The following is a 23918-nucleotide window of genomic DNA, read 5'->3' on the forward strand; positions in this document are numbered from 1 at the left end:
TTTTTTTCTCCCTGAGAGAAATGAAGTTCAAGTAAAGTACATGTATGCCGAGGTCATGGCATGTCATGTGAAAAACGTCAACATCAAAATCATCTTCAAATCTAGAGAAGAGAAAGAATACATTGACTTTTCAGACAACAGACCTTAAAATAGCAACGGGGATTATACCCATCAGCTCCAGATGGGGTGCAGACACAAGCTGTGAAGGGATATCAGCCGTGGCATGGGGATTGAAGTTTGTCTGTTTGCTTGTCAATTCTGACTTAAACCCCGATGTGTACCTGGGTGTAAACGCCGATTCAGGCACAGAGGCTAATGCTGGGTGCCCATATCTATATGTGTAAACGGACCACTTTCAGTATCAACGAAGACAAAAGATATTATACCTATTGAGGTGCTGTAACCAAAAGGTTGTTCGCCATTAGCCGATATGGGCACAAAGGCTAATACTGGGTGCCATCTCTTCGTGTACCTTGGGTAACAGACGGGGTTCAGTATTTTAACATCCTGCCTCGTCAAGTGCAGCAAAGCAAACGGAGGTTTGCACCAGCAGACAACTTCCGGCGACAGCCTCATGTCCCCATTGACGTCCGTCTTCAGTTCCACGGGGAATTCATCTGTACCTCACCACCACAATGCCAAACAGCTTCTCCTTCTAATCAAACACCTATCCCTACAACTCAAATGGAAACCAAAACACACGAAACATCAACAAATCTCGTACTCCGTAACCCCCAGACAAAGCGGGAGCCAGCACGCAATGTTTGCCCAGCACATAGTCTAGCCGGTGCCAAACTCGCAACCTTGCTAAACACCGAAGTCCTTTCCCCATTCCCCCTTTCCTTCTCCTTCAACAACAGGTCAAGAATTGGGGCTCCAGCAGTTGTATCACCAGGGAGACAGCGGCGGTGACCAATGGAACATTAGTTGGGTATTGTATCACTAACACACGCTTTTGCGCCGCCCAAAGCCTTACGCATCGCTAATGCCATCCCACTCGTCTTCGCCTCCATCGTCGCTATCATCATCCTCGTCACTATCATCCTCGTCTTCTTCTTCTTCCTCTTCTTCTTCCAACCCCCCGTTCTCCTCCCCATCTTCAGCATCTCGTTCACCTCGTTCATCCACTCCACGGAGCGACACCGCCCTCCCCGTGGACTTGAGCACCGGCATCCCGACAACATCCCGCACAATCCGACCGTCGTCGTCACGGAGATATGGCCCCCCGCCACTATCCCCGCTGCCATCAAGAGACGCCCCTCCTCCTCCTCCTCCTTCTCCTCCTCCCCCCTCAGACGTAGCACTCGTAGCAGCAGCAGCCCCTGAGTCGACCGAATCCCGTACGAAGCCAGCGACGAAGAAGCCCATGACGCCTCTGCCGTCCCCCTTGTACGATCGTATGCACCCCTCCGCGACGGTCGCGTCGCCCTCTGCCGCCTCGACCAGGCCCCGGACGGGCCAGTCCCTGAGTCCGCTCACCTGGTCCTCCCGTCGCAGGATGCGCCACCCTTTTGCCTTTGCAATGTCGGACGCTAGCGCGCGGATGACTACGCGTTCGTTCTCCTGCGAGTGGACCGAGCACGTCGAGTATGTAATCTTCCTTGCGCGGGGGAACCGGAACGCATGCAGCAGGAGCGTTAGCTGGAACGCCGAGAGGGCCTCGAGTCGCGCTTCCAGATCCTTTTCCGACTTGACCACCGTCTCGTTCCCGTCGTCGTCCACCAGCACGTTTTGCGCGGGCTCCTCCACCTCGCCGTGCCGCCTCTTCTTCTTGTTCGCGTTCTTGTTGGATGATGATGTGCTTGGCTTCCCCTTGCCCGCCGCCGCCGGCGGATCGGGGAGGTGCAGCTCTGGCATCGAATCGCGGCCAACGATGCCGCTTCCTGAACAACTCGGATCCAGCAGCAGAGCTCCCACGTCCTTGTACTTTTCGGCCAAGGGATCGACCTGCAAAAAGTCCTGCCCAAAGCCAATGCGCGTGACGGGCTTGGAGCCGGCGATATTGACCATCTTTTCCAGCGTCTTCGCCCTTCTTGCGTCCTTCTCGAAGGCGTATATCGTCTGAGGCGCATCTTCGAATTCCGGACGATGCTGGTACAGAATGGCCGCAAGATGCGTCGTCTTGTTCCCCGGCGCAGAACAAGCATCAATGACGTCCCCATCCTCCGACCGCGGGTCCAGCAAGTACGCCGGGAAACACGACGCCTTGTCCTGCAGGATGATCTTCCCAGACGTGTACGCTTCCACCTTGGCAAAATCCATCCCAGGGGATACGGCTAGCAGGTTCGGCACATGGGGGTCGATGTAAATATGCCTGCCCGCCTTGGTTACAATGTCCTGGATGCTTTCGGCGCGGACGTGCTTCGAAAAGGTCGTCTCCAGCTGTTCTTCGACGCTGCTCTTGAGGGCGTTGACGCGCACCCATCGCGGGTAGTTGGCCTCTTCTCCCGCAGACGCCCTCTCGACCTGTTCTCTCAGGGCTTCTATCGTCGGCGCCTTTCTCCGCAGCCGCGCCAGGGTGAATTCTGAGCTGAGGCGGCCTTTGTGGCGCTCAACCGATGCTCTCAGTCCATGGCTCTGAGGCAGCGCGATTCCTCCTTTGGCAAGTAATAGATCATGTACCAGTAGCAAAGCTAGCGTAGGCGTGAGCTATACGATGAACATAAAAGAGAGACAGAAACAAAAAAGTTAGCAAATCTCACAATCCACATCACACAACCCAAACATGATATTCATCTGAAACATCGTTTCGCTCAAAAGGCAAAACGGTGATTCAAAAACGGAGACAAAGAAGCAATTCTTACCTTTCGTTCCAGTCGTAAAATGTCCGCCTTCTCAATCACCTCCTTCAGCACAGAACTCCATTTCGCCGTCTCCAGCACCAAAGCATACAGCTGTCCCGGCGGCGCCTTGCCCTTCTTCTTGCCAAACACCCGCGATTTCAAGCTCCCCCCGGTGTCCGATGATGACGTCAGGATCTCTGCCGCCTCATGATACAGTGACATCTTTGTAGATGCACTCTCTTGGTACAAGAGAGGTGATCAAGAAGTAAAAAAGAAAAGGAAAAAGGAATTGGGTGGAGGATTGGTAAGAAAATGATGCATAAAAGACTTGAGAAGAGTCTCTTTGGACAGGTGAAATTGTCACTGAAAATATGGGATTAGCCGCGGTTCAGCCGTCATCCGGCGGTTCCTTGGTCCACCTCGTTGATGAGCGCCTCTCCCGCTGAGTTTCCTAGCTCTGGCCTTACTTTGACTTCATCTCAACGACGATCAAGGCAGTCCAGATTATCATTGGGAGAAATACCGCCAACACATATCTACTATATGCCCAGGCAAATACACTCAATCGCTTTAAGAAAGCACCACGTCTTTGAATCGCTCGTTAACTTTTATTTCAGACTCTATAAGACCCAGTCATTCATAGACCTCGATTGATAAATGCTTTCAAAATCCCTCGCGGGAGGCTCCCTAACTGTCTTGCCAGATAGCGGAACCCAAGAATCGTAAAAGTATGTGATCCAAAAATACACGGAAGAATCGAAGTTTATCCAACAAATCACTCCCAAAGTCGGCAGATTCCGTACCAGCTGCCCGATCCGCTACCATAATCCAACAGTGAATCTCATGCAACGCTTCAGGTCAAATCACTCCGTAAACGCTCAATTCATCCAACCATCACCATGTACGCCGGAATAGCCAAAGACAAAGCTTAGTTGCGCTGGCTGCGGTGGCGGTGGGCGTGCTCAGAGCGGCGGGCCTTGGCAGCCTTCATGCTGACAGCGCCGGTCTTGCTGTAGACGCTGATGGCCCAGCTTCCACCGCAGACCTCGTCCTTGGCGCCCTCGCAGGCGGTGCTGCACTGGGAGTCGGCGAGCTTGGCAGAGCCAACGAGCTCGTTACCGCAGTAGCACTGGCCACCGTACTCGGTAGCAGCGAGAGAGAAGCCCTTGCTAACGCAGTTGGCAACGCACTTCTCGTTGGTCATGGGACCAAGGTCGGGCAGGACATCACCGCTGAGAACACGGCCAATGTTGTCCTGGTAGCAGCCGGCGTAGGTGTAGCCACCGACAGTGGAGGCAGCCGAGTTGTCCTTGGTGCCAGAGGAAGCAGCAGCACCAGTGGCGGCAGGAGAGCCAGCAGTGACGGTGACGGTCTGTGTGACGGTGCGGACGTTGGCAGAGCTGCACTGAGCATCATCATTGCCAGGGGCACCGGCAGCGGGCTGGGAAGCCGCAGGGGGCTTAGACTCGATGGTCTTGGAGCCGGAGTCAGCAACCTTGGTGGTGGGCTGGGCAGCAGCGGGCTTGCTGGGGGAGCTGGCGGGGGTCTTGGCGGGGGAGGAAGAAGAGGCGGCCTTGCTGGCGGAAGGGGAGGCGGCAGGCTTACTGGGAGAGACGGCGGCGTTGTTGTTGGTTCCGGAAGAGCCAGAGCCGGTGGTCATGCCAGGGGCAGCGCCGAAGCTGAAGCCGCTCAGGGGGTTGTTGCCGGGCAGCTTGGTGAGGGTGCCGGTGACCTGCTCGTCAACCAGGGGCTCAATGGTGCAGTCGCCGCTGTTGAGGCCGTAGAAGAGACCGGGGCACTGGTCCATGCCGGAGTCACCAGCGTTGCAGGTGTCGATGATGTGCTGGAGGAGGTCCTCGTCCCAGCCAGCCATGAAGTCAGCGTGGCCACTGTAGCCAGTCACATCACCGGTGGAGAGGACAAAGGGCTGGGTTCCCTGGTTCTCGGTCCAGCGGCCCTTGTAGGGCTGGGTGTCGTAGTAGACCTCGAAGAAGATGTGAGGAGTGTGAATCCAGCCCTTGGGGCAGTCCTGCTTGCCGTTGCCGGCGTCGGTGGGGAAGGCCATGTTCTCCTTGTAGTTGGTGAGGCCGGCGGCGGGGTTGTAGCAAGAGGGGAAGTGGATGTCGAGACGGAGAGGAGAGTACAGGCCGTCGCAGGTGACATCGGGGAAGCCAACACCGGCGCCCTGGTTGTTGGGGTCGACCATGCCGGCCTTGGTGCCGTCGGAGCCGACGGGGTATGAAGGCGGGTTGTAGCTGGATCGGGGGCAGGTGAACTGGACCTGGTTGATGGGGCCCTTGGACGGGTCGAGCTGGTCACCGCCGGTGGCGGGAGGAGTGCGCTGCATGGCGTCACCGGCCAGCATCTGCAGACCCGTGGGGAAGGCCTTGATGTCGTCGTTGGTGGCCTCGAAGAAGTAGTAGACGTTGGTGTAGTAGACGTCGACGTACTCGAAGTTGCCCGTCGCGGGGTCGTGGAAGTAGAGGGTAGGGTACCAGTAGTTGCTGTAGTCACCCTTGACCAGGGCGGTACTGCAGTTGGACTTGATCAGGTCCTCGCCGGTGGAGGTGAGGCTGAAGGCGCTGCCACCCAGGACGTTGTGGACGTGGGAAGAGGCGACGCCGGGGCTGACGATGGGGTCAGCACGGGTGGTGACCAGGCCCTTGTTGGTGAATCGCAGCACAGCAAAGGTTCGGCTGTCCTTGGCAGCGGCGGCAACGCCAGCCATGGCGGCAACGGCGGCCGCAGAGTTGGTGAACTTCATCTTGAAGAGTATTGAAGGAAAAAACCGAGATTGGTATCCAAATCAAGTAGTATATGCTTTCGACGAGCTGTGCAATGTCGCTAGGACGGGTTGTAAAAGTTGCAAGTGGTGATACCGGAGCACCGTTGAGAAAGAAGGAGTGTATATGTTCAAGCAAACCACGGGAGAATGTCGAATGTCTGCCGCGGCGAAGGAATGGAAGATACAAGAGCGAAAGAAGCGAATGCTGAATGTATCGAGAAACGCGATAAAGGAGAGGAAGTGCCCAGCAACTTTGGAGATGTAGGAAAGAAGCGGCTTGGAGAGAGAGAAGAAGGAGAGGAAGCCAAGACAAACGGACCCGGCGGCGATGAGGATACTATATAGCAAAAAAGAAAGAAGAAAAGGGACTGATAGTGAAGGGGAGGGACAAAGAACAGGCAAGGTGAGGCCATCCTGAGCAGCGTGGGGACGATGATACGGAGTGGGGCCGAAGGAGTTGCCTGTCCGGGGCCTGGCCAAAAGGGAAGGAACAGGGTTCAGGGCACGAGGCCTGCTGGAAGAAAGAGGCTGCTGTACATGTAGTGGATGCACGGCACTGCAGCGGGTGCTCCAACTGCATTGCATTGCACTGCGCCTAACATGCACCGGGCATTTGCGCCTCCAGCAGCCCCTGTCCCTGTCATGTCTGGTCTTTTCTGACCTGTCCTGTCCTGCCATGTCCGGCCCCTGGCGCCAGCAGCCGGGCATGCCACTGATTGCGCGGTTGCAAACGTTGATGGAATTGGACTGGCCTGGCCTGGCGAGGGGGGCCGGTTGATGAGGCGAGCAAGGCCTGGGCAATGAGAAACAGATTGCAAGACTTCACGGCCATATTTCGCATGGGGGCTGGCCGGTACGACGACGGCGAATAAGCAGACGGCAGCAGGTGGAGGTACTATGGGACTGCCGACATCAAGGCATGCAGGAGGCATTTGATGTATAGCATCTATTAGGTGGCACTCCGCGGTTGTCCGTCTTCCCAGTCCAGTCTGTAAACGGGTCGGTGGCTAGAGCCGAATGAATCGTGTTGTGTGTGTGGTCTGGATCCCCCGCGCATCGACGAAGGCATGTCTATACTGTATGGCCTCGCTCCTGCATGTACATACAGAACGGGCATGACAAGAATTGACGGGGTGGCACAAGAAGATACTCAAATCGCCGAGTCTCGGCGGACTGAGACGGAGTTGAGGGCACAAGCAAAAAGTCCTACGGCGTCACACGGAGAACAGCCATATCACCTGTACTTACTATCGTGTAAGTGAGCTGCGATTACAGCGTCGTACGAGCAGAGACGAATAACTCCCAAAGTATTAGTTCGTACGGTAGGTAAGCACTGTCTCCCCATTGTTCGTCAGCCAGCTTCCAACTTGATCCTCGTCCCATTGCAAGAAACAGAGCAGGCCCGAGTACAAAATACCTGCATAGCCCAGTAAGCACAGCCCAGAGACGAAAGTGGCAAATACAAGAACCCAGAGTGGACACACCGGGAAAGGGTTCCATCCTGGATGGCCCCCGTCTCGTGGGCTAAGCTTGGCTAGGACGCGGCTCTTACTCTGTACCTGCATAAGGGCCCTCAGATGGGAACCTGTTTCTCTCGTCTCGACTGCGTGATTGGAGTGATTGGAGGACGCAAGGCGGCGGTGGGGGGGCGGAAGAGGGAAGTGTTTCACGCCTGCAGGCCGCATGCAAACGAAATCCCGAGGCCGTGAGTGGTGGAGGAATGGCAATGCTGCCACTGCCAATGTTCATGTCGTGTAGTGGACAGTAGAAAGACATCAAATCCATCCATGCCTTGCTTGTATGTAAACGTGATCCCATGTTGACAGATGGAGACGAGACGAGGCCTGAAAGTGCCAGGTGAGTGCTCGGCTAAGGTAGTACCTGGTACCTGTCATCCGCCGCCAAAACAGCCCAATCTCAACTGTCAATCTACTCCAGACCAGCCGTGGGCACGCGTAAGATTGGCTTCTCAGGTGGCACGTTGGCCCGGCGCTTCGCCCTTTATTTCCCTTTTCTTTTTTCTTTCATTCTTTCTCTCTTCCCCTCTTCTAGGTACCTTAAGTGTCGCCCCTTCATCTATTCTTTTGCTTATCTCATCAACACTTGTTCTGTTAATTAGACGCCGCCCACGGGCTCGGAACGCGAATCGAAAAGCCAAGCCATGATTCGCCCAGAGCCCGGGATTCTGTTTAGCCACGTTTCCTGCCGTGTGTGGCTGGGCGCTAATGTGCAGATCTGAAACGCCAAAACCTCCTGCGTGTTTTTCTCGTTTGTTTCGATGCTGGACCGGGATCCGAATGCGCCGAGGAAACATTTGACTTGAGAAGATGCCTACAGTAATATGCATGCACTTGAATGGCGCGCGCTATTGCTGTCGCATGCAGATGCAGCTGATTTGCTACATGTCCGTGATGCCATCGTCTGATGAGTTTCATTCGTTGGTGCTGCTGTTGCTTGTTGTTGTTGTGTGTGTGTTGATGCAGCCCAGACTATTTGCGTGGCTTGCAGACGAAAAGCAAAAACTTTGAGCATCAGCCAGCCATGTTGGCCCCCTTGCATCCATCAGAAACGAAACAAACTCTACTGTAGAGTCAGTCTCACTCCAGCTCTTTGTCTGTGCTTTCTCAGCTTTGCCCCGGAAAACAGTTGCCGCTTCCTCTTCCCCCCCTTTTTTTCTTCCTTCTTTTCGGAGCGCCTTTTCCTGTATAATGCAAGCTTGGTAAGCCATATTCACCCTCTCCAGAATGGATCTTCTCCTCCACATCATCTCCATAGTACTAGTATCTCGAAATAGTATGCCTGTCATGTCACTCTCCCGGTCGACATCTTTCCAGAAATAATCCATCCGTCGCCGGCCAGGTCAACTGAACCTGCTGAAATTACGGATCGCTGGAACATCGAGAGACAAGAACCACGGCGGCCCATCATCGGTGGTGATAACCGAATCCATCCCCCCTGGACCCCCCTCCATCTCCAAAGCAGCGACCACTCGTGGCCTAGACCGAAGCCTTGGTGGGCCTGCATCACCCGTCACATACATACAGTCTTGCTTTTGTCTTGGCTTTTGTTTACCCCGTCTGTTCGTCCCGAGCCTGACATTTCGTCCAACCTTGTAGGGGGCGCGGCTAAGGCAAGGCACCAGGAGCAAAGAGCCCTCGGCCGTGCATCCGGTGTCGTGGCATGGCGCGAGGGCCCGTAGAACATGGTAGGAAATACCGGGGGGCAATCATTGCAAAACTCTCAAATACTACTGCTACTGACTCTGTGGAACCATATGTATATGCAAAAGGGCGAGATACCCCGAGCCCGGCTTCGTATCAGGGATGCCCCCGTTGTGACCGTTAATACTACGTGCACTCGTGGCCAAGAGACTCTATATCGGAAACGTCGAGGCGTGAGGCTTTTCGAGGTCTTTGCTAGTATACAGTAGCACAGATGTGTGTGTGAGAGAGAGAGAGGGAGGGAGAGCGCGAAGCAGTGTACCAGTACTACCCAGACTCCAATGGGCAATTACTGCAGTATTCCTCTGCTGTTGCCTTTCTAATCAACGTGTTCACATAAGCATCAATGACTTGTCTCCCCTTCTCCCCCCTCTCCTCTCCTCTCCTCTCCTCTCTCCAATTACCTCCTATTTGCTGCATCCATCAACCAAGCAAGTTTCCCAGCAGCCCGCAGTGGGACGGACAAGGGGGGCCTCTGAAACGGCACCAGGCGCTGGGTGACCGCTGCGCCCTTGCCGATTGGCTGCCCTGGCCGCCCTCCTACTGCTTTCGGCCGAGCAAGCCAGGAATTGGGAGAGAGAGAGAGAAAAATCAAATGCCAATCCGGGTTGTCATTTCTGGTCCAATATATCAAGGTTTGTTGGACTGTGAAGCCAGGGAGGCTGGGGAGTGGTTGAGAGAGTAGTAGTTGTAGTCCTGGGCCTGGGCTTGGCTTTGGGGCTAGCGAATGTTCAATGATCTGATGATAGGGCGGCCTTGGCGGAAGTACGGTATGCACGTGTAGAAAGAAATTAAAGCTTAGGAGTTGGAGGGCGATTAAGCATATGGCACGGGCATATTATAGCGGCAACTGTAAAAAAAAGCGCCGACGCGAATGGGGAGAAGTTGTATGTAGGGTAAGCGTGATAGTTGACGGGTGGTTGGCTACCTATATCATTGGTTCTCACTGCAAGACTCGATATTGTTTCGCAGTATATTGCTTATAGTAGCGACATGAAGAAGACAGAGCTCTGAATAAACTTTCCTCTAGCTTATCCAGCTTGGTCTCAGATACCAGCCTTCATTTACCCTCTGGTGGAATCACAACCAGTCATTTGACTTGCCCCTCAAGTTCACAGCAGCATCGCACAAACGATATCGGGATGACTGCCGCCTCTCTCTCATATTCCAAACAGCATCCCCCCATCTTGCAAACAGAGTTCAGTCCGCAAAGAGAGGGGTAAGCCATCAGGAGCGGTGTATGAAGCAATGCTACAACCCGTACTACAATCCTCCCAACTCAAATTCTCGAGCCGACAATAGTCAATTCGGAAACACGGCTGTCAAACCTTACACAACACAGGGAGCTACATACCATGATACCTGTGCCTGTACGGAGTAAGTGATCAACTAATATAGAATGCCTACACAGATTGACTGATGGGGGAGGGGGGGGAACTGGTTCGTGATTGTGGTCCGTGAGTCCTTGGCCCCAGCGACTTCTCATTATATCTTCCCCCCTCTCTCTTCCCCTGGTCTTGGAATCAGGTGAGAATGTCACTTCTCGGTGGCGGATAATGACTGGATACGGGGCCACCCGGGGAGAATGGCGCCAACAACCTGCACGTGTGCTCTCTCTGGCGTTTGTATTGAAGGTCATGGGCGAGGCGGCCATTGGAGGGCTCTTCTTTCTTGTGCTGCCTCCCTTTCATACTACCAGCATCATCACAAACAGAGTGGACGAAGGGCGAAGAAGAGATACATAGAACAAGAGAGTAAAAGTAGTATTCTCCTTTATCCGTAGTTATCTAACAACAGCGGGCATTGCGGATCATGGAGGCTAACAAAGTGAAATGAACGAGCACAACCAACAGCTCCGGTTCCATATTAGGTAGATGTCATTTCAACTGAGAGGGGCTCGATCGCCCATACCCCGTCCTCGAGGACAAAGGAGACTTGTTTTGACATTTTGCCTCCCGCAACTTGTGGAAGCGTTTGGAGCCAACGAGGTTGCTCACGCCTTTCGATAGCCAAGGCCGTTACGGTGTCATCGACTCATCGACCTGCCAAGTTCGACATACCTTACCCTTACCATATAGCAGATGGCAGAAGATAGACGGGGTCAAGTTCATAGCAACGGCGAGTTCCTGCACCCCGAAGTACCGCCACGTAGGGGTGGTAAGGTAAGGTAAGATATCTAAGAATAGAGGCACCCACCATGCCCTTTAGTCATCATCATCGCCATTCTCAGACTTTGTCCGCATGATGCCGGAACGCGGTGAGGCATCGTGACAATGTTCATAGTATCTAGAGGCGTATCCGACTCAACTCTCCAATACTAGAAAGGGGGAATACTCCGTCTTGGTTGTTCCTCACCATTAGTATGCCCACCGAATTAGTATCCCACAAGTGCTGTCTGCTTTCCTTAAGCGTCTTTCCTTTCCAGCTTCTGAACTTTTGGAAAGAGCGAAGTTATCTAACTATGACTGTGGACTCACTCACTGGACATTATTGTTGGATCATACCGGGACCGCATAAAACGCACTGCCTGCTGCATCGCGGCACTGGTGTATCCAAGGGACATGGTCGTTTCATCATAGACATATTACCTGCCCATATCATAGCCCACGGAGTCTTCTATCAACCGTCCCTATCTATACAGGGTAGGCCATCGCCAACCTAATTTGACAACCTGCTTCCATGTTCATCCTCCCTAGGGAAGCAAGTAGAAACCTCCAGCTTGCCACTCTCCCCATCAGCATGGAACGACACCACCACAGAAGCTCCAAAGTTGAGCGGGTTGCCCTCAAACACAACCAGGTCCTTGCTTTTCTCGAGACCCAAAATCGACTCGACATTGGACGTCACGAGACGGACGGCCTCTTCCTGGCTGAGATGCGCATACTTGGCCGCCCATCCGGCCTCGGGACCTAGGTCATGAATGCGATAATCAACCGGCATTGCTGTAACATGGGTGAGTCCGGGAGCCTTTTTATACAAGGGCGCAGCTTAGGTTATCGCCGGGGAGAATGCTTACCGGATTCAACGATGGCCAAGGCAAACGTGACACCAGCCTCCTTTAGGTAGCTGGCTATGCTTCTCGTAAGAGGAGGCCCGACTACTGCATCCTTATCACGGAAAGTATCGGGGGCAGGCCGATTCTCCGATAGGATCACGGAGATGTTGGCAGCAGCCAGCTCTTTGGCTACCTGAAGGACACTGTCAGTATCCTTTTCCGTCATTCTGCGATTGCAGAGCGCTTTGGGTCTTGTCACTTACATATGGGGCTTCCTTGCCTCCGAGAATCACAATGTTGGTCTCGGGAAAGTCTTTCTTGACAAGTAACAGTTGAGCCATGTCGTACTTGTTGTTGCAGTGCACGACGAGAGGCAAGTCGCCCGCCGCCACTCGCCCATACACCGTCTCGTTATGCTTGCCCTTGCCATCCTCCAGCATCTTGCGCAGATTGCGAATGCCATTGCTGACCGAGCCTTCGGAGGACTTGGTGTCGTCGCCAAGGTTCAGATGCAGAGCCACATCGCCTTGAACAATGCCCCCGTTTGTAAGGCTCTTCTTGCCGCTGGTGACAAACTCTACGCTGACGCCGTGGACGAAGCCCGACGGGTCTCCTAGCGGGGGAGAAATTGCTCTGGTGACGCCCCCCAGACGGGCTCTCGCAAACTCCTTGCCGTCGAGCCACAGTCCGTACTTTGCGTAGGTCAGGCTATCAGGGTCGCCGATCTTCTGGTCCGATACGGGGCCGTCGCCGGTGCCGTCTAACGTGGCGATCTCGGTCAAACCCATGGCTCTGGTAAGGCCTGTCAAACCTGGTAGGACATGGCCGTTTTGCAGGGACAGGCGAAGAGCCTTCTTCCCCTTGGCCTCGACCTCGCTTTCAACCCCTGCGCACATGGCAGCTGAGCCCAAGCATGAGATCTCTCCGTCCTCGACGATGAGCTTGAGAGGCTCATCGTCAACTTGCGCCAAAGAGGCTGCTAGCTCGGGATAGTTGTCAACGAAAGCTTTCTGGATGCCATCTATGACAAAGCTCTGGCCCGCTTCATAAGCTCGAGAGCATATTGATTCTCTCTGCTCATCCTCGACCTCGTACCGCGTCTGTGGCTTGATAACGGGAGCTTCCTCTCCAGTACGAGCTGCCGTAAATGTCGTCCCCATGCTTTGCTTGACTTGTGACTCGTCGAGCTGGGCTTCGCCGTCGATGAAGACCTGCAGAGGCGTTGCGCCACTTGATAGAGGGTGGGAGTCCCATACCACAATGTCTGCGTCGTACCCGGGTCTGCAGTATCCTATCCGGAAATCCAGATCAATTGCCTTTGCAGGAACAGAAGTGATTGACTGAAGGGCCTTCTCTTCCGGAAGCTTGAAGGCATACGCTATTGCTGCCTGAGAAGCCAGATACTTGGCACTCGTCATGCCAATGACATGGTCAGACTTGTAGGCCACGGGGATCCCGTTCTTATCGAGAATGTGACCCGCGTACAAGTTGGGGGAGTACGCCTCCTGCTTGTACAGGCTGAACTCTGCAAAGATCGCAACCGTAACGTTGTCCCCCTCCTCCTTGAGCAGATTTGGCACTTGCCAGGCCTCAGTGGCATGATGAAATCCTGCAACCCGGTAGCCAAACTCGTGGCTTATCCGAAGCATGGTCTCCAAGTCCTCGGGCTCATAATTGTGGTTCTGCACGATGACTTGCCCCCGAAGGATGGCAACAGTCGACTCCAGTTCCAGCTGGAATGGAAACTTGCCAGCATGGCGGATGAAGTCGGCCTTGCGGCCATCGTGCCAGTGGCGGCTCTCCCGGATGGCCGCACAGTAATCGTCCTGCTTTTCTTTCAGCTCTTTGGCTTTCTGCAGATGTTCTCGCAGGTGCCAGCCGTTGCCTAGACGCGTATAACCCCAGACGTCCTTTGGATTCTCGCCAAACGCAAACTTCATGTACCGGCGGCGTTCGCTTGAAGGCACTCCCCGCTCGAGAAGCAGATCCTCGACGACAGGCTCAGAATGCTCTCCGGAATAGAGCGCGTTCTTGACGGGGACGCCCTCGCCGGCAATGAGGTTTGCTGAGCCGGGAATGATGAGCGAAGACGTGACGCCTCCCGAGAGAATCAACGTGGCGGCTTCGTCGTAGGGCTTCAGAGCATCGAGCACACGCACCATGGGGGTGAAAGCTTTAGTGTCCGGGTTGATTTCATTGGTGTCGTCGCCCACTTGCGTACCCGGCCAAGACGTGAGGAAGTGATGAGAATGCATGTCCACAAGGCCGGGCGTGACATATCGGCCCTGGACGTCCAATTCTACGACGCCATCGCCCACAATGGCCACATTGTCCGCTGTCTTGTGTACGGCTTCAACCAGACCCTTGGAAAAGACAATGTCCGCGGCGTAGGGAAGAATGGCCTCGCCGTCGAACAGGGTTGCATTCTTCAACACAATCGTTGCAGCCTGCCCATTGGTCGGCATCCATCGGGGGTTGCTCCGTCGAGACCCAGGCTGAGGCCGGCCAGGGATCCTCCCCAGTTCGCGACACTGCGCCAGTGCTTCCTCATAGCGCTGCAGTAGCTGCGACGACGCCTCGCCATCGTCGTGAGGCCGAGTCCGGTACTGGCGATCGACCGCATAACACAGCCAGAGCACGGATGCGGCAACCACGAAGCTCAGGCCCGTCCTGATCGACACAATGCTCCGCGCAAAGGGCCGGCGATGGCGCGGTCGCCTGGGATAAGCTGGGACCTCGTACGGCGGAGGCTCTGGCGAGCGCGCCTGGAGCCGCTTCGCCTCTGCTGCCTCGTCCATGCGATGTGATATATGATAATACTATGGCGGCGTTGCTTCTTCCGCGACAGCTGCAAGTACCGCCGCAGTTGCTAGGATCCGAGGCACAAGTCGCGTCTGCCTGGCTGTATTACGCCCTGCAAAGGTGTGATGCGCAATCAATCCGAAGCGCCCGCTGTGGTCGAACAGGCGATTTTGCCCTTTGGCCGGCCAACGAGACACGCAAGAGGGACGGCCACGCTCAATTGCGACAGTGTCAGAGTGAGACAGAAAATGGTGTGGCTGTTGAGTCGAGATAGAGCAGCGCCCCCCCTTTCTTGAAGTTGTCGCGTTCTCTCAACCGGTACTTGACTGTCTCTCCTCGCACTCTTGTACAGTACCCAGGATGCGTAAGCTCTCGCGTCGTATGACGCCAGCACCTGCGGGCCATTGAACCAGGAGCCGGCCCAAAGCCAACAACAGCGCATTACCACAGGACTTTTGGTCGGGCGCCCAGGTTGGGGATAGCCGTCGGGCGCCTTACCGCATGCTGGACCAGGTTCCAGTCTTCTGAGCCGCTGGCATTTCCGCTTCCAGTGGCGTTTTGCGGGGGGTGGAGGAGGGAACATGAAGCGAGCCCAGCTGTTCCTGTTGTCGCTTTTGCTCGCCCTGTCCGTCCGTCCTGCGCATGTGCCGCAGCCGAGCAAGTACATGCTGTAATAAGTACGGCCTTGGATGCAGAAATCCGACGTGTCGTAACACGTGCAAGGGCCTCGTACTACGCATGTACAGGATGCAGGCGACCCATCATCCTGCGAACTGCAACCTGCGCCTTGCGAGCCGCGAACCGCTCTCATGTTTCCCCCCGAAAGACGAAAGGTATGAGGTAGAAGGTACGAAGCTGGTACTACTGTGCCACTGACCGGCCCGTGCCGACGCTTGGCGGCCCTCCGTCCAACGGCGAGCCAGAAAGTACAAAGTACCTTGATCGAGTTGCTGCGAGCCGAACCGAGCCTTGTTCAGGCACTTTACTAGGTAGGTAGAAGAGTCAGAGCTTGCAGTCCACGCCTTACGGCATGAGAAACCTTGCAGCATCGTCGGGCATAGATATAGATATACGGGTACAAAGACAAGTAGCTTCATGGTCCAAGATGGACGTCCATTGGGCAGGAAGCAAGCGGTCCTACTGTGTGACGGTGCCAGGAGGTACTGCGGTATGACCCGTGCTGCAATATCCGTACAAGGACGGAGCCAAAAGGCAGCTCCCAGGGCCCGGGGTACGCATTGCTGGCGAGCACAGGGAGTTCATCCTCCGTCCATCCTCCTCACCGGTGCGGGTTGATACGGAGAACGGAGTACCCAGTGCCCAGTGGCAGGTCTTGGGTGTGTTCGCACAAGGAGCTGGGGTCTGGCAACCGTAGTCTTTCGAAATCAGACGATGCTGCTCCTTGTCATTGGGCCTTTCCGTCGCCATTGACGCAATGTATACAGCCGAGACGGCCCCTCGCTTGTTGATTCGACGACCAGATTGCGGCTTGAAGCCACACCGAAAATCTAGCTCCCTGTTGTGTCCCGTGACGCTGTGTGATGCTTCTTTATGCGTTGCGTTGCAGCGACTCCACGAGCTGCGGGAGAAGGGCGGCACGGCGCGGCGCGGAGTGGTAGAGGAGACCGAGATACCTGTATGCGACTTTTATGGAGTCGTAGCAGCTCCAACGGAAATAGGTAGCCTCAACGGAAATATAATGCTGTCTATCAACTTCATCAGGAACATCGCAGAAAGCAAATCTTGCCTGGCCTCATCCCAGCCCAGTTCGTGGTCGAAGACAAATCTGCTTCGCCAGTGACAGCACCGCCCATTGCGAACCAGGAAACTCCAGCTACAAGGCAAATCAAAAGAAAGAAAAGTGCCGTGGCCAAAGCCAATTACCAAGATCAATCAATCCACATCCATGCCCAATGATCCAATGCTTGCTAGAGGCGGTCCATCTCGTTTCATCGCCGCCTCCTCTCGCCGCTCTTATATCTGGCGCATCAAGTCTTGCGTATACTCAAAGCTTGTCAAACTCTTCGCGGCGAGGCTTCCATCCTGCTCTGCATACATCTTGTCGTGCCCGGACTAGCTTCGCATCTGTCGTCTCCTTCTCTGGCCTTGTGATGCTTCGCCATCGTCGTCATCGTCGTTATCTGACCCATCGTCGTTGTTCCTGGAGCCTCGCCCTCTATCGTTTCCTTTCTTGATTGAGATTATACACCCTTGTTCTTTCAGACGTTTGGCCAGACTGCTGCTGGCTACCATGCCCGGAAACTCTTTGGCGCTGTAAACCTTAAAAGGCTCGCTTTTTGACTCCGCCAGAATGGGAAAGTGCTTGACGAATCCCGCGCGGCTCGGGTCTATCATCATCAAGGTAAACTTGAGGCGGAATGAGCCCGGAGTACGGCAAGAAAGGTCGGAGAAGCAAAAGAAACAGCCCTCTTGCCCGTTCTCATCCTGTCCCACAAAGGGCGTCGCGACCAAAGAGCCCATCAACCGCCGTTGGTGTTGGTACTCCTCCGGCATGTAGGAAGAGTCATGTTCTCCCGACTCATCAAAGATGGCGCAGCTCATGACATAGCTTTCGTATCTCAAGTAAACTCTGATTTCCTCTTGTGTGAAGTTTGGGTTCCTAACCACGAGCTCCACTATCGGAGGCGGATCGATAACTCTTCGATCTCTATCACCAAACCCGCAAGCCCGTGCTGCATTTGGCTGTTGACGCATCTTGAGCTCAAAGATGGTGTCATTCAAGTACTGTGTCTTGCTAGAGCCCAGTAAGTTGGGAACCCGAACTGGCGGAGGTCCTGCGGCATCCGGAGTATGAGATTGCGGTCGAGCTACGGGCCTTGGTGGCTCAGGCTCAAAGGTTGGCTCTGCCATGGGCGTGTCCTGTTCGTGTCTTGCAATATAAGGGGGAGATATTCCATTTTCGGGATGTTGGTATGGTCGTGGTGGTGGCGTCTGGCGGTTCATGTGGTTCATGTGGTTCATGCTTGGAGGATACTGTGACAATCGCGGATCGCTTGTGGCATCCGGTCTCCCAGCTGTCACCGGTGGGAACATCTGAGGAGGTTGGCCCGGGTCCGCGATATGACGGGGCGGATAGCTCTGAGGAGGGGCGGCACTGGCATATGGAATGTGAGAAGGAGACATTAGAGGGGACGAAATGCCATGGCCAGTGCTGTTGTGAGGGGGATACGGCTGAGGGTGAAAGTATTGAACGGGATCTTGGGACGGTGGTCGAAACGTGTCCGGTCCGCAGGGAGCTCCCGCCAACAGGCCTTGGGGAGGAGGCAGTCGCTGCATTCTGTAGCCGGGATTCGTGGAATAGCGGTCCATGCCGAAGTTGTCTGTTGTGCGAGGCATATGATCCAGTCTGGCAGAGTTTCTAGGATCCATTTCAGTTGCGAAGCCAGGAGGTCCTGTAGAGTAATCGTGATGCCCTGGAGCCGAAGACATAGTCAGATCCGCTCTAAGACAAGCAAATGGGTTTGGGAAGGGTGCAATGGCAGTATATAGGTAGGTCTAAGTAGATGGTAGTAGTGCAAATGTCGGTAACAAGAGGTGGTGGTGTAGGTAGTATGTATATTAAGGTCAATCAGCGCACCCTAGCTTCGGAGCGGACAGGTAAATCAGCCAATGCCGCTCCGGTCAGAGATCTCCTAGACGCCCCCCATTCCAGGGCTCAATCGGGAGGAGTTCTTGAACCAGGTAGAGGGAACCGGAAGCTGCATGCCTGCAACCAAGATCGTTGCTGGCGTGGGTGGAGGGGGGATGATGTGTGCGCTGCTGCGGGGCGGCAAGAGGAGTGTGTGTATACAGAGGGTACTGCATATCAGGGAACCAGGACAAGTGCAATACAGTGTTGCTTACTTGGAGGTCGTCTCAAGGAGCTTGAACGCAGAACTAGAGTTGTGCGGCGGAACGCGCGGTAGACGGGTACCGTTTATTCAAAGACTCCCCGCTTGAGAGCGGCGGGAGCAGAAAGTACAAAAAGGGGAGCAAGGGAGTAAAGAAATAATCCATGTGTGCATACTTACGATACAAGCTGTCGAGGCGTCTGCCTGCCGTCCCCTTGTGAGACACAAGGCGCACCACCCCCAAAGACCAGAACAGAGGCGGCCGATCGTATGTATGGAGCGCTCTAGCCAGGGAGTGGTCAATGGGTAATGGATGAGTACCAAACAAGGTGGTATCCGGGGCCTCTGGGCAAACAAGCAATGTCGAGCGGCGAGAATAGACAGTAGCTTGTTTCTTCGCTGAGCTTGGTAAGGCTGTTTGGTAACGTTGATACCAAAGTAGTAAGAGAGCAAACAAGCTCTGGACCGGGCTTGATGACTTGAGAGGGTGAGAAGTGGGAGTGGGACTCAAGAAGGGGTCCTTTGCTTGCTCGGTAATCCAGTTTTGTTGGTGGCTTTTGCCAGCTGCAGAGGAAGAACAAAGGCGAACCAAGACACGAAGACCGAGTGGGGGAAGAGGAGTGGAAGAAGAGAGACACGGGAACGCGAGTGAAAATGTTGGCGTGCCAAGAGCCACGGGGAGGATTGGTAGTAGTAGTAGTAGTTTGTGAAAGGGCTGGCAAAGCCAAAGAGGGTCAGGTTGCAAGATGAGAGACGTTTGAACGGCCAATGTCCGTACTCGGAACGTTTGTGCCAGTGCCGTGTAAGGTAGGTATGTACCTAGGATAGACCTCTCTGGCCGTTCTTTTGCGTGTGCTGCACGTTTGTACAAGTATGAAGTTGTCCCGGCAGGGAACCAACGCATGAGCACCCCACAGGCACGCCGCAGAAACAATAATGAGGCCACTGCGCGAGCGGCCCAGCCGGGGCTTGTCAATTGGCGCTGGCCAGGGGTGCGCGCAAGTTACAACTGACAGATCTTATTTCCCACAGGGCGGAGACGCATCACCCATGTCACAGCATGGTTGATGTGGCGGTGGATGAATCCGAATCGCTGGGGCCGCTGCGGCTTACAGTATTGCGCATTGATTTCGCTACTAGGCGAGCTCAGATGATACCTTTGTGTTTTGTCTCGTGCGTGACGTACGAAGTGAAAGTACAGGCAAGAGCAAGCACCGCATTTGCCTCTGCCTCTTGTCGCAAATGGTGCTTTCGAGCAATAGAGATGTGGCATCAAGCAATCGTTGGTCGTGCAAAGGCTTCTGCTTCTGAAGACGTGGCATCCAGAACGGGGCAACCACTGCGCTCTGCCCAGTATCCAGCCCAGCCATGGCTGCAACGCTGGGCCGACATTGGCACATTCAAGTCGCAGCTCAAGGCGCGAAGCAAGGGTGGTTGTTGGTGGCTTTGAATCCAAGTGTCGGCTGATATTACCTAACAGCCAGGCCAATTTCAAAGGAGACCGGGATGTTGGCAATGCCCTGATGTAGGTGGCTAACCATCTGCACCGTTGTAGGATCAGATCAGATCAGCTCGCCCGCCTCATGCACCCAGAGGATGAAGATGTTTGCTCTTCGTCGGCATTGGCAATGACGGGATCCATGTCGATGCGCTATCCCTTGGTTGCTCTGAGAAGAATGAAGCCTCTGAGATTGGGGCATGAATAGACCTGGCTGCTGCAAACCGGGTGCATGGAAGGATGATGCGCCTCGATCCATCGAGATCTGGTCTCGGCGGTTGAACAGAGGCTCGAGTTGGGGGGCGGAGGCGTGCGAGATGCGTCCTGGTCCAACATGTGTGTGTGCGTGCGCGCGCGAGTAGGACTTCTAGTCATGGGGCGGGCGGCACGGCTGGAGCGCAACCTTTCTTTTTTTTTCCCCCTTGAATCTGAGTCCAGTCGATGGATGTACTCCGTACAGCTGGGTATCATGGAGCGAGACGGTGTCTGGCTGGTGCTCCTCCAGCCCAAGTGGCCTGTGCTGCCTTGCCAGCTCTGGCCATTGGGGTCGGCCAAGCTCAAGTACGGAGTAGTATGGGAGCTGGTCAGCCGGCCCGTATGATCGGCGAAACGAGGGAATAGACGACGGCCGCTCGAGACTGCTGGTCGTTTCCGTAGCACGGCCGCGACCCTGGCCTCGTAGGTGATCCACGGCTGTACTCCGTACTGTACCAGGTGCTGAGTACCCCTACGAAGTACGAGAGATGCCACAGAGTCAAGGTAGCATCCGCGATGCCTTAGCATGCCGAAGGCGCGTCTGGCTGTGCTGTCATGAAGGACACTACTCGCATATCAGCATCATGGCGGGGATTTTCTGTTGGCGCACGCACATGGTAATTCGCCGTGGTGCAAGTCACTCTCGTTGAGGAAGCGAAAGCGAGGGGGACTGGCCAGATCCTGGAGGTTTGAAGGAGGATCCCTGCAACCGTTGGCCTTTTCTGCCTCTTTTTTCATATTTCATTGTCATTGTCCCTTGATCTCTCGCGCGGGAGGATCGTCCGTCACCTGCAAGTGCTGGGCCAACCGAGTCACACTTGTTGAGCGGCGGCAATGCTCCAGGAGGAACGGAACTGGAAGGCACCACCTTACCAACTTACGTTGTACCTGTCGCTGCGTCCGAGTACATTATGCGAAGGGCAAGAGCAAGCTCCATTTCGGGCTACCGCTACTCCGTATTGCTGCCGTGGTTGAAGCCTTGTAGATCTCAGGGAAGGTGCAAGGTGCTCTTATTACGTCTCGAACCTCTCTTCCCTCATATCCAAAGCACAGCTGCCATAAAGAGTCTCTTATTGTACGAATTGTTTACCCAAGTAGCTTACATGCGCTTTGTGATATCTGGGAGCATGTTCCCAGCAAATGCACACAGAAGAGCATGTCCTTGGCGGCGGAGTAGCTCTTGTACTCCGTCCTAGGTAAGGTAATACGCAATGCACTGGCATTGATCCCACCCTCCAGGCCGGATATCGTCCGTAGAGTCTGGCTGGCGCTGGAAGATTCCTTGCCGTGACTGCCTGCCAGAAGCTGGGTACCAACTGCCAAGTTGGTACCACGACTAGGCAACTTGTTGGGCACCTTAGTAGGGCAGGCAGGACCTTGTCGACCACGAATACCTGCAGGAAGGCACGGCGTTTGTAGTTCGTACGGAGAAAATACTTGAGTAATGCTTGACCAGGACCGTTTCTCAACATTCAATAGACCACTGCATCTTACAATCCCTATCTGTTTCCTACCTTACCTTGGGGAATCATCGATTGCTCGAGCCGCCGAGGCCTTTCACCTCTCCCGAAGCAACAGCATGTGGACATAGGTAGATTAGGTCCTTACCTAAGGCGAGGTAGTACTACGGAGTGCTCGCACAGAGTTCGTTTCTCCCTGCAGTCAGTACAAGCACATGTAACCAGCAGATCCGCTTGCTGGTCCGCCCTCCATCGCCGCCTGCATGGAGGGGAAGCCCGCCTTAGCACCAGGTAGTGCCCGCAGAGTACCCACCAGGTATCTCGTACCTTTCAGCCAGGCTGCCGTCCATCGGCACTTGCGTCTCATCATCGGACCTGACTCCGTGCCTCGCCCTTCACCGCCATCTCTTTTGGCCAAGGGCAGACAAGCAGAATGAGGTAAGGCGGAGACAGCCCGAGACGAGTTGTACCTGTGCCTGTACTTCGTACCTTTGTTCCTTCCATTCCACTCGTCCCAGACCTTCCCGAGCCAATCTGGCCTGCTTACTAAGGTCTCTGCCTCTGAAACGAACTGGTTGCTTCCGAGCACGATATGCGAAGTACCCAGGCGGGGGTTGTTGATAATACAGAACCACCTGCATCTCAACACCAGTCCCTCGTCCAGATGGGATCGCGATACCAGGGTCTTTGAGACTGGGCCACTTCGCCTCCGGCCGCGTGCTCGGCGCCGGTAACGGCCTTGAGTACCCGTGGCCGAAGCGCATGTATCGGTGCTACCTGGCTGCCCGTGAGGTGCCTATCGCCAGCAACAGTCCAACAGAACTCCTGCTGGCGCTTGTCAAACGCCTTGACCAAGGCCTCCGCTCCCCCGGACGCTCGTCTGTCTCGCTGCGAATGGAGTACTCCGTACTGGTACGGGAGCCATTGAGAGGTTTTGTCAAGTCAAACGCTCCAGACCAACGTCGTGGTGCAGGTGAGCAGTCACCTCATCACGCTTTGCCCCAGGTCCAGTACGAAGTACAAGCACGATGCAAATACTACTTCATACAGCCACTACTTCGCGTGAGTACAAGGACCGCGAGCGCCGGGTCAAGCGAGTACACACCCTTTCCTACTGGCTCGCCCCTTATCCCTACAGTACCGCCCGGCTCAGACACGCTCGTGATCTGCCTGAGACATCGCCTTATTTGCGTTTGTCAGGCGTTGCGGCAGCGGAACAGTAGAAGGGGTGGTAGCGGCATCACCACCAAGAGCTCCATTGCAGCACATGCGAAGCTGCCAAGTATTACAGTCCACATGCGAAGCTGCCCGCCTCCGTCTTCTTCCCATAGGGAGGCGCTCGCGCTCGCGCTTCGCTCCAGTCGCCAAGAACCGGGCCCGTGGAATTCCTTGTCCAGGTTGGCTCGCCATCCCCGTTGTCACACATGCAATCAGTGCAAGTCCTATGCAGTGATGCTCCATTCATCCTTGGCCTGCAATGGGAACGTACATGCTCCGTACGAGGGCGCATGATATGACCTCCCCTGGCCGTCCGAGATTGTCGTTCCGAAAGACTTCGTTGCATCTTCCCGTCTTCCGCTTCCCGCTTTCCGTCCTCCCCGGCAAGGACAAGGCCTGTAGGCCATGAGCTAGGGACCGCCCTGATGTGGAGTTCTTAGGCGGAGCAGCGTGCCACGACAGCCGATCCTCTTCGACCCGAACAGGTGTGTCTTCGAGCAAGACGACATGAAGAATTAGTATTATGTACTACTATCATGTCTTAAACCTGCCTCGCAGTGTGAGCCATTGTGGCGTCTCTCTGCCTTTCTTCGTCTTTCCTTTGTACATCTCATGGAAACCTCCCATGATGCCTCCCAGCCTCATTCACCGACACCCGAGGCACTGACACTGACGCTAGACAGACATGAGCTATACATAACGACATGCTGCTCAGTAAAAGAGTCCTACCGCATCAGGCTTTTGGTCGCCCCCATTGGCTCATCAGCTACTCCATGTCCCTGGTGCATCAGCTGAGGTTCTGAAAGGGTCTGGATTCCAATGGCGATGCTGTCAATTTGTCGTGATCCGGAGGATCTGGTAGGCACGTCAAAGACAGATTCCCTGCGCCAAGAACACCATCACCAGTCTGTCCGTACTTTGCTGACGCCCAATTAAGCCATTGGCCAAGCCTGAAGCTTTTCCTTTCACGTTCAGATCATTTCGACAGCCCCTGTCTGCCCCTTTCCCCAAGTTTACACAACCCGAAGGAGTTGCTATAGTGATACTACC

At 54.9% G+C, this 23918-nt stretch overlaps 5 protein-coding genes across 5 annotated transcripts; 1 reads left to right on the forward strand and 4 right to left on the reverse strand.

Moving 5' to 3' along the window:
• Positions 1 to 972: 972 nt before the first annotated feature.
• Positions 973 to 3005, reverse strand: BBK36DRAFT_1196763 (S-adenosyl-L-methionine-dependent methyltransferase; the record flags this gene model as incomplete). The annotated part of the gene is made up of 4 exons (XM_024896952.1): positions 973 to 1070; positions 1116 to 1259; positions 1305 to 2649; positions 2805 to 3005. 4 exons carry the CDS (start codon positions 3003 to 3005, stop codon positions 973 to 975), a joined length of 1788 nt encoding a protein of 595 aa, XP_024750782.1.
• Positions 3006 to 3680: 675 nt separating this feature from the next.
• Positions 3681 to 5863, reverse strand: BBK36DRAFT_1135032 (WSC-domain-containing protein). Its single transcript, XM_024892506.1, has 3 exons — positions 5725 to 5863; positions 5596 to 5679; positions 3681 to 5552 (listed from the first exon to the last, which is right to left on the reverse strand). The coding sequence occupies exon 3, from the start codon at positions 5545 to 5547 to the stop codon at positions 3712 to 3714; it is 1836 nt and encodes a 611-aa protein (XP_024750783.1). The 5' UTR covers positions 5548 to 5552; positions 5596 to 5679; positions 5725 to 5863; the 3' UTR covers positions 3681 to 3711.
• Positions 5864 to 11447: 5584 nt separating this feature from the next.
• BBK36DRAFT_1115915 (family 9 carbohydrate esterase) lies at positions 11448 to 14582 on the reverse strand (the record flags this gene model as incomplete). Its single annotated transcript, XM_024890177.1, has 3 exons — positions 11448 to 11731; positions 11806 to 11977; positions 12048 to 14582. The coding sequence occupies 3 exons, from the start codon at positions 14580 to 14582 to the stop codon at positions 11448 to 11450; spliced, it is 2991 nt and encodes a 996-aa protein (XP_024750784.1).
• Positions 14583 to 16659: 2077 nt separating this feature from the next.
• Positions 16660 to 18036, reverse strand: BBK36DRAFT_1116812 (hypothetical protein; the record flags this gene model as incomplete). The annotated part of the gene is made up of 1 exon (XM_024890280.1): positions 16660 to 18036. One exon carries the CDS (start codon positions 18034 to 18036, stop codon positions 16660 to 16662), a length of 1377 nt encoding a protein of 458 aa, XP_024750785.1.
• Positions 18037 to 21913: 3877 nt separating this feature from the next.
• Positions 21914 to 23671, forward strand: BBK36DRAFT_1140116 (hypothetical protein; the record flags this gene model as incomplete). The annotated part of the gene is made up of 5 exons (XM_024893353.1): positions 21914 to 21941; positions 22303 to 22562; positions 22624 to 22712; positions 23309 to 23353; positions 23584 to 23671. The coding sequence occupies 5 exons, from the start codon at positions 21914 to 21916 to the stop codon at positions 23669 to 23671; spliced, it is 510 nt and encodes a 169-aa protein (XP_024750786.1).
• Positions 23672 to 23918: the final 247 nt, after the last annotated feature.

Source organism: Trichoderma citrinoviride (genome assembly GCF_003025115.1).
Source record: "Trichoderma citrinoviride strain TUCIM 6016 unplaced genomic scaffold BBK36scaffold_5, whole genome shotgun sequence".
In the NCBI taxonomy this organism is placed as follows: domain Eukaryota; kingdom Fungi; phylum Ascomycota; class Sordariomycetes; order Hypocreales; family Hypocreaceae; genus Trichoderma; species Trichoderma citrinoviride.

What these genes read in the sequence shown, in the direction of transcription:
- BBK36DRAFT_1135032 (XM_024892506.1), bottom strand. Translation starts at nt 5,547, where the DNA reads ATGAAGTTCACCAACTCTGCGGCCGCCGTTGCCGCCATGGCTGGCGTT.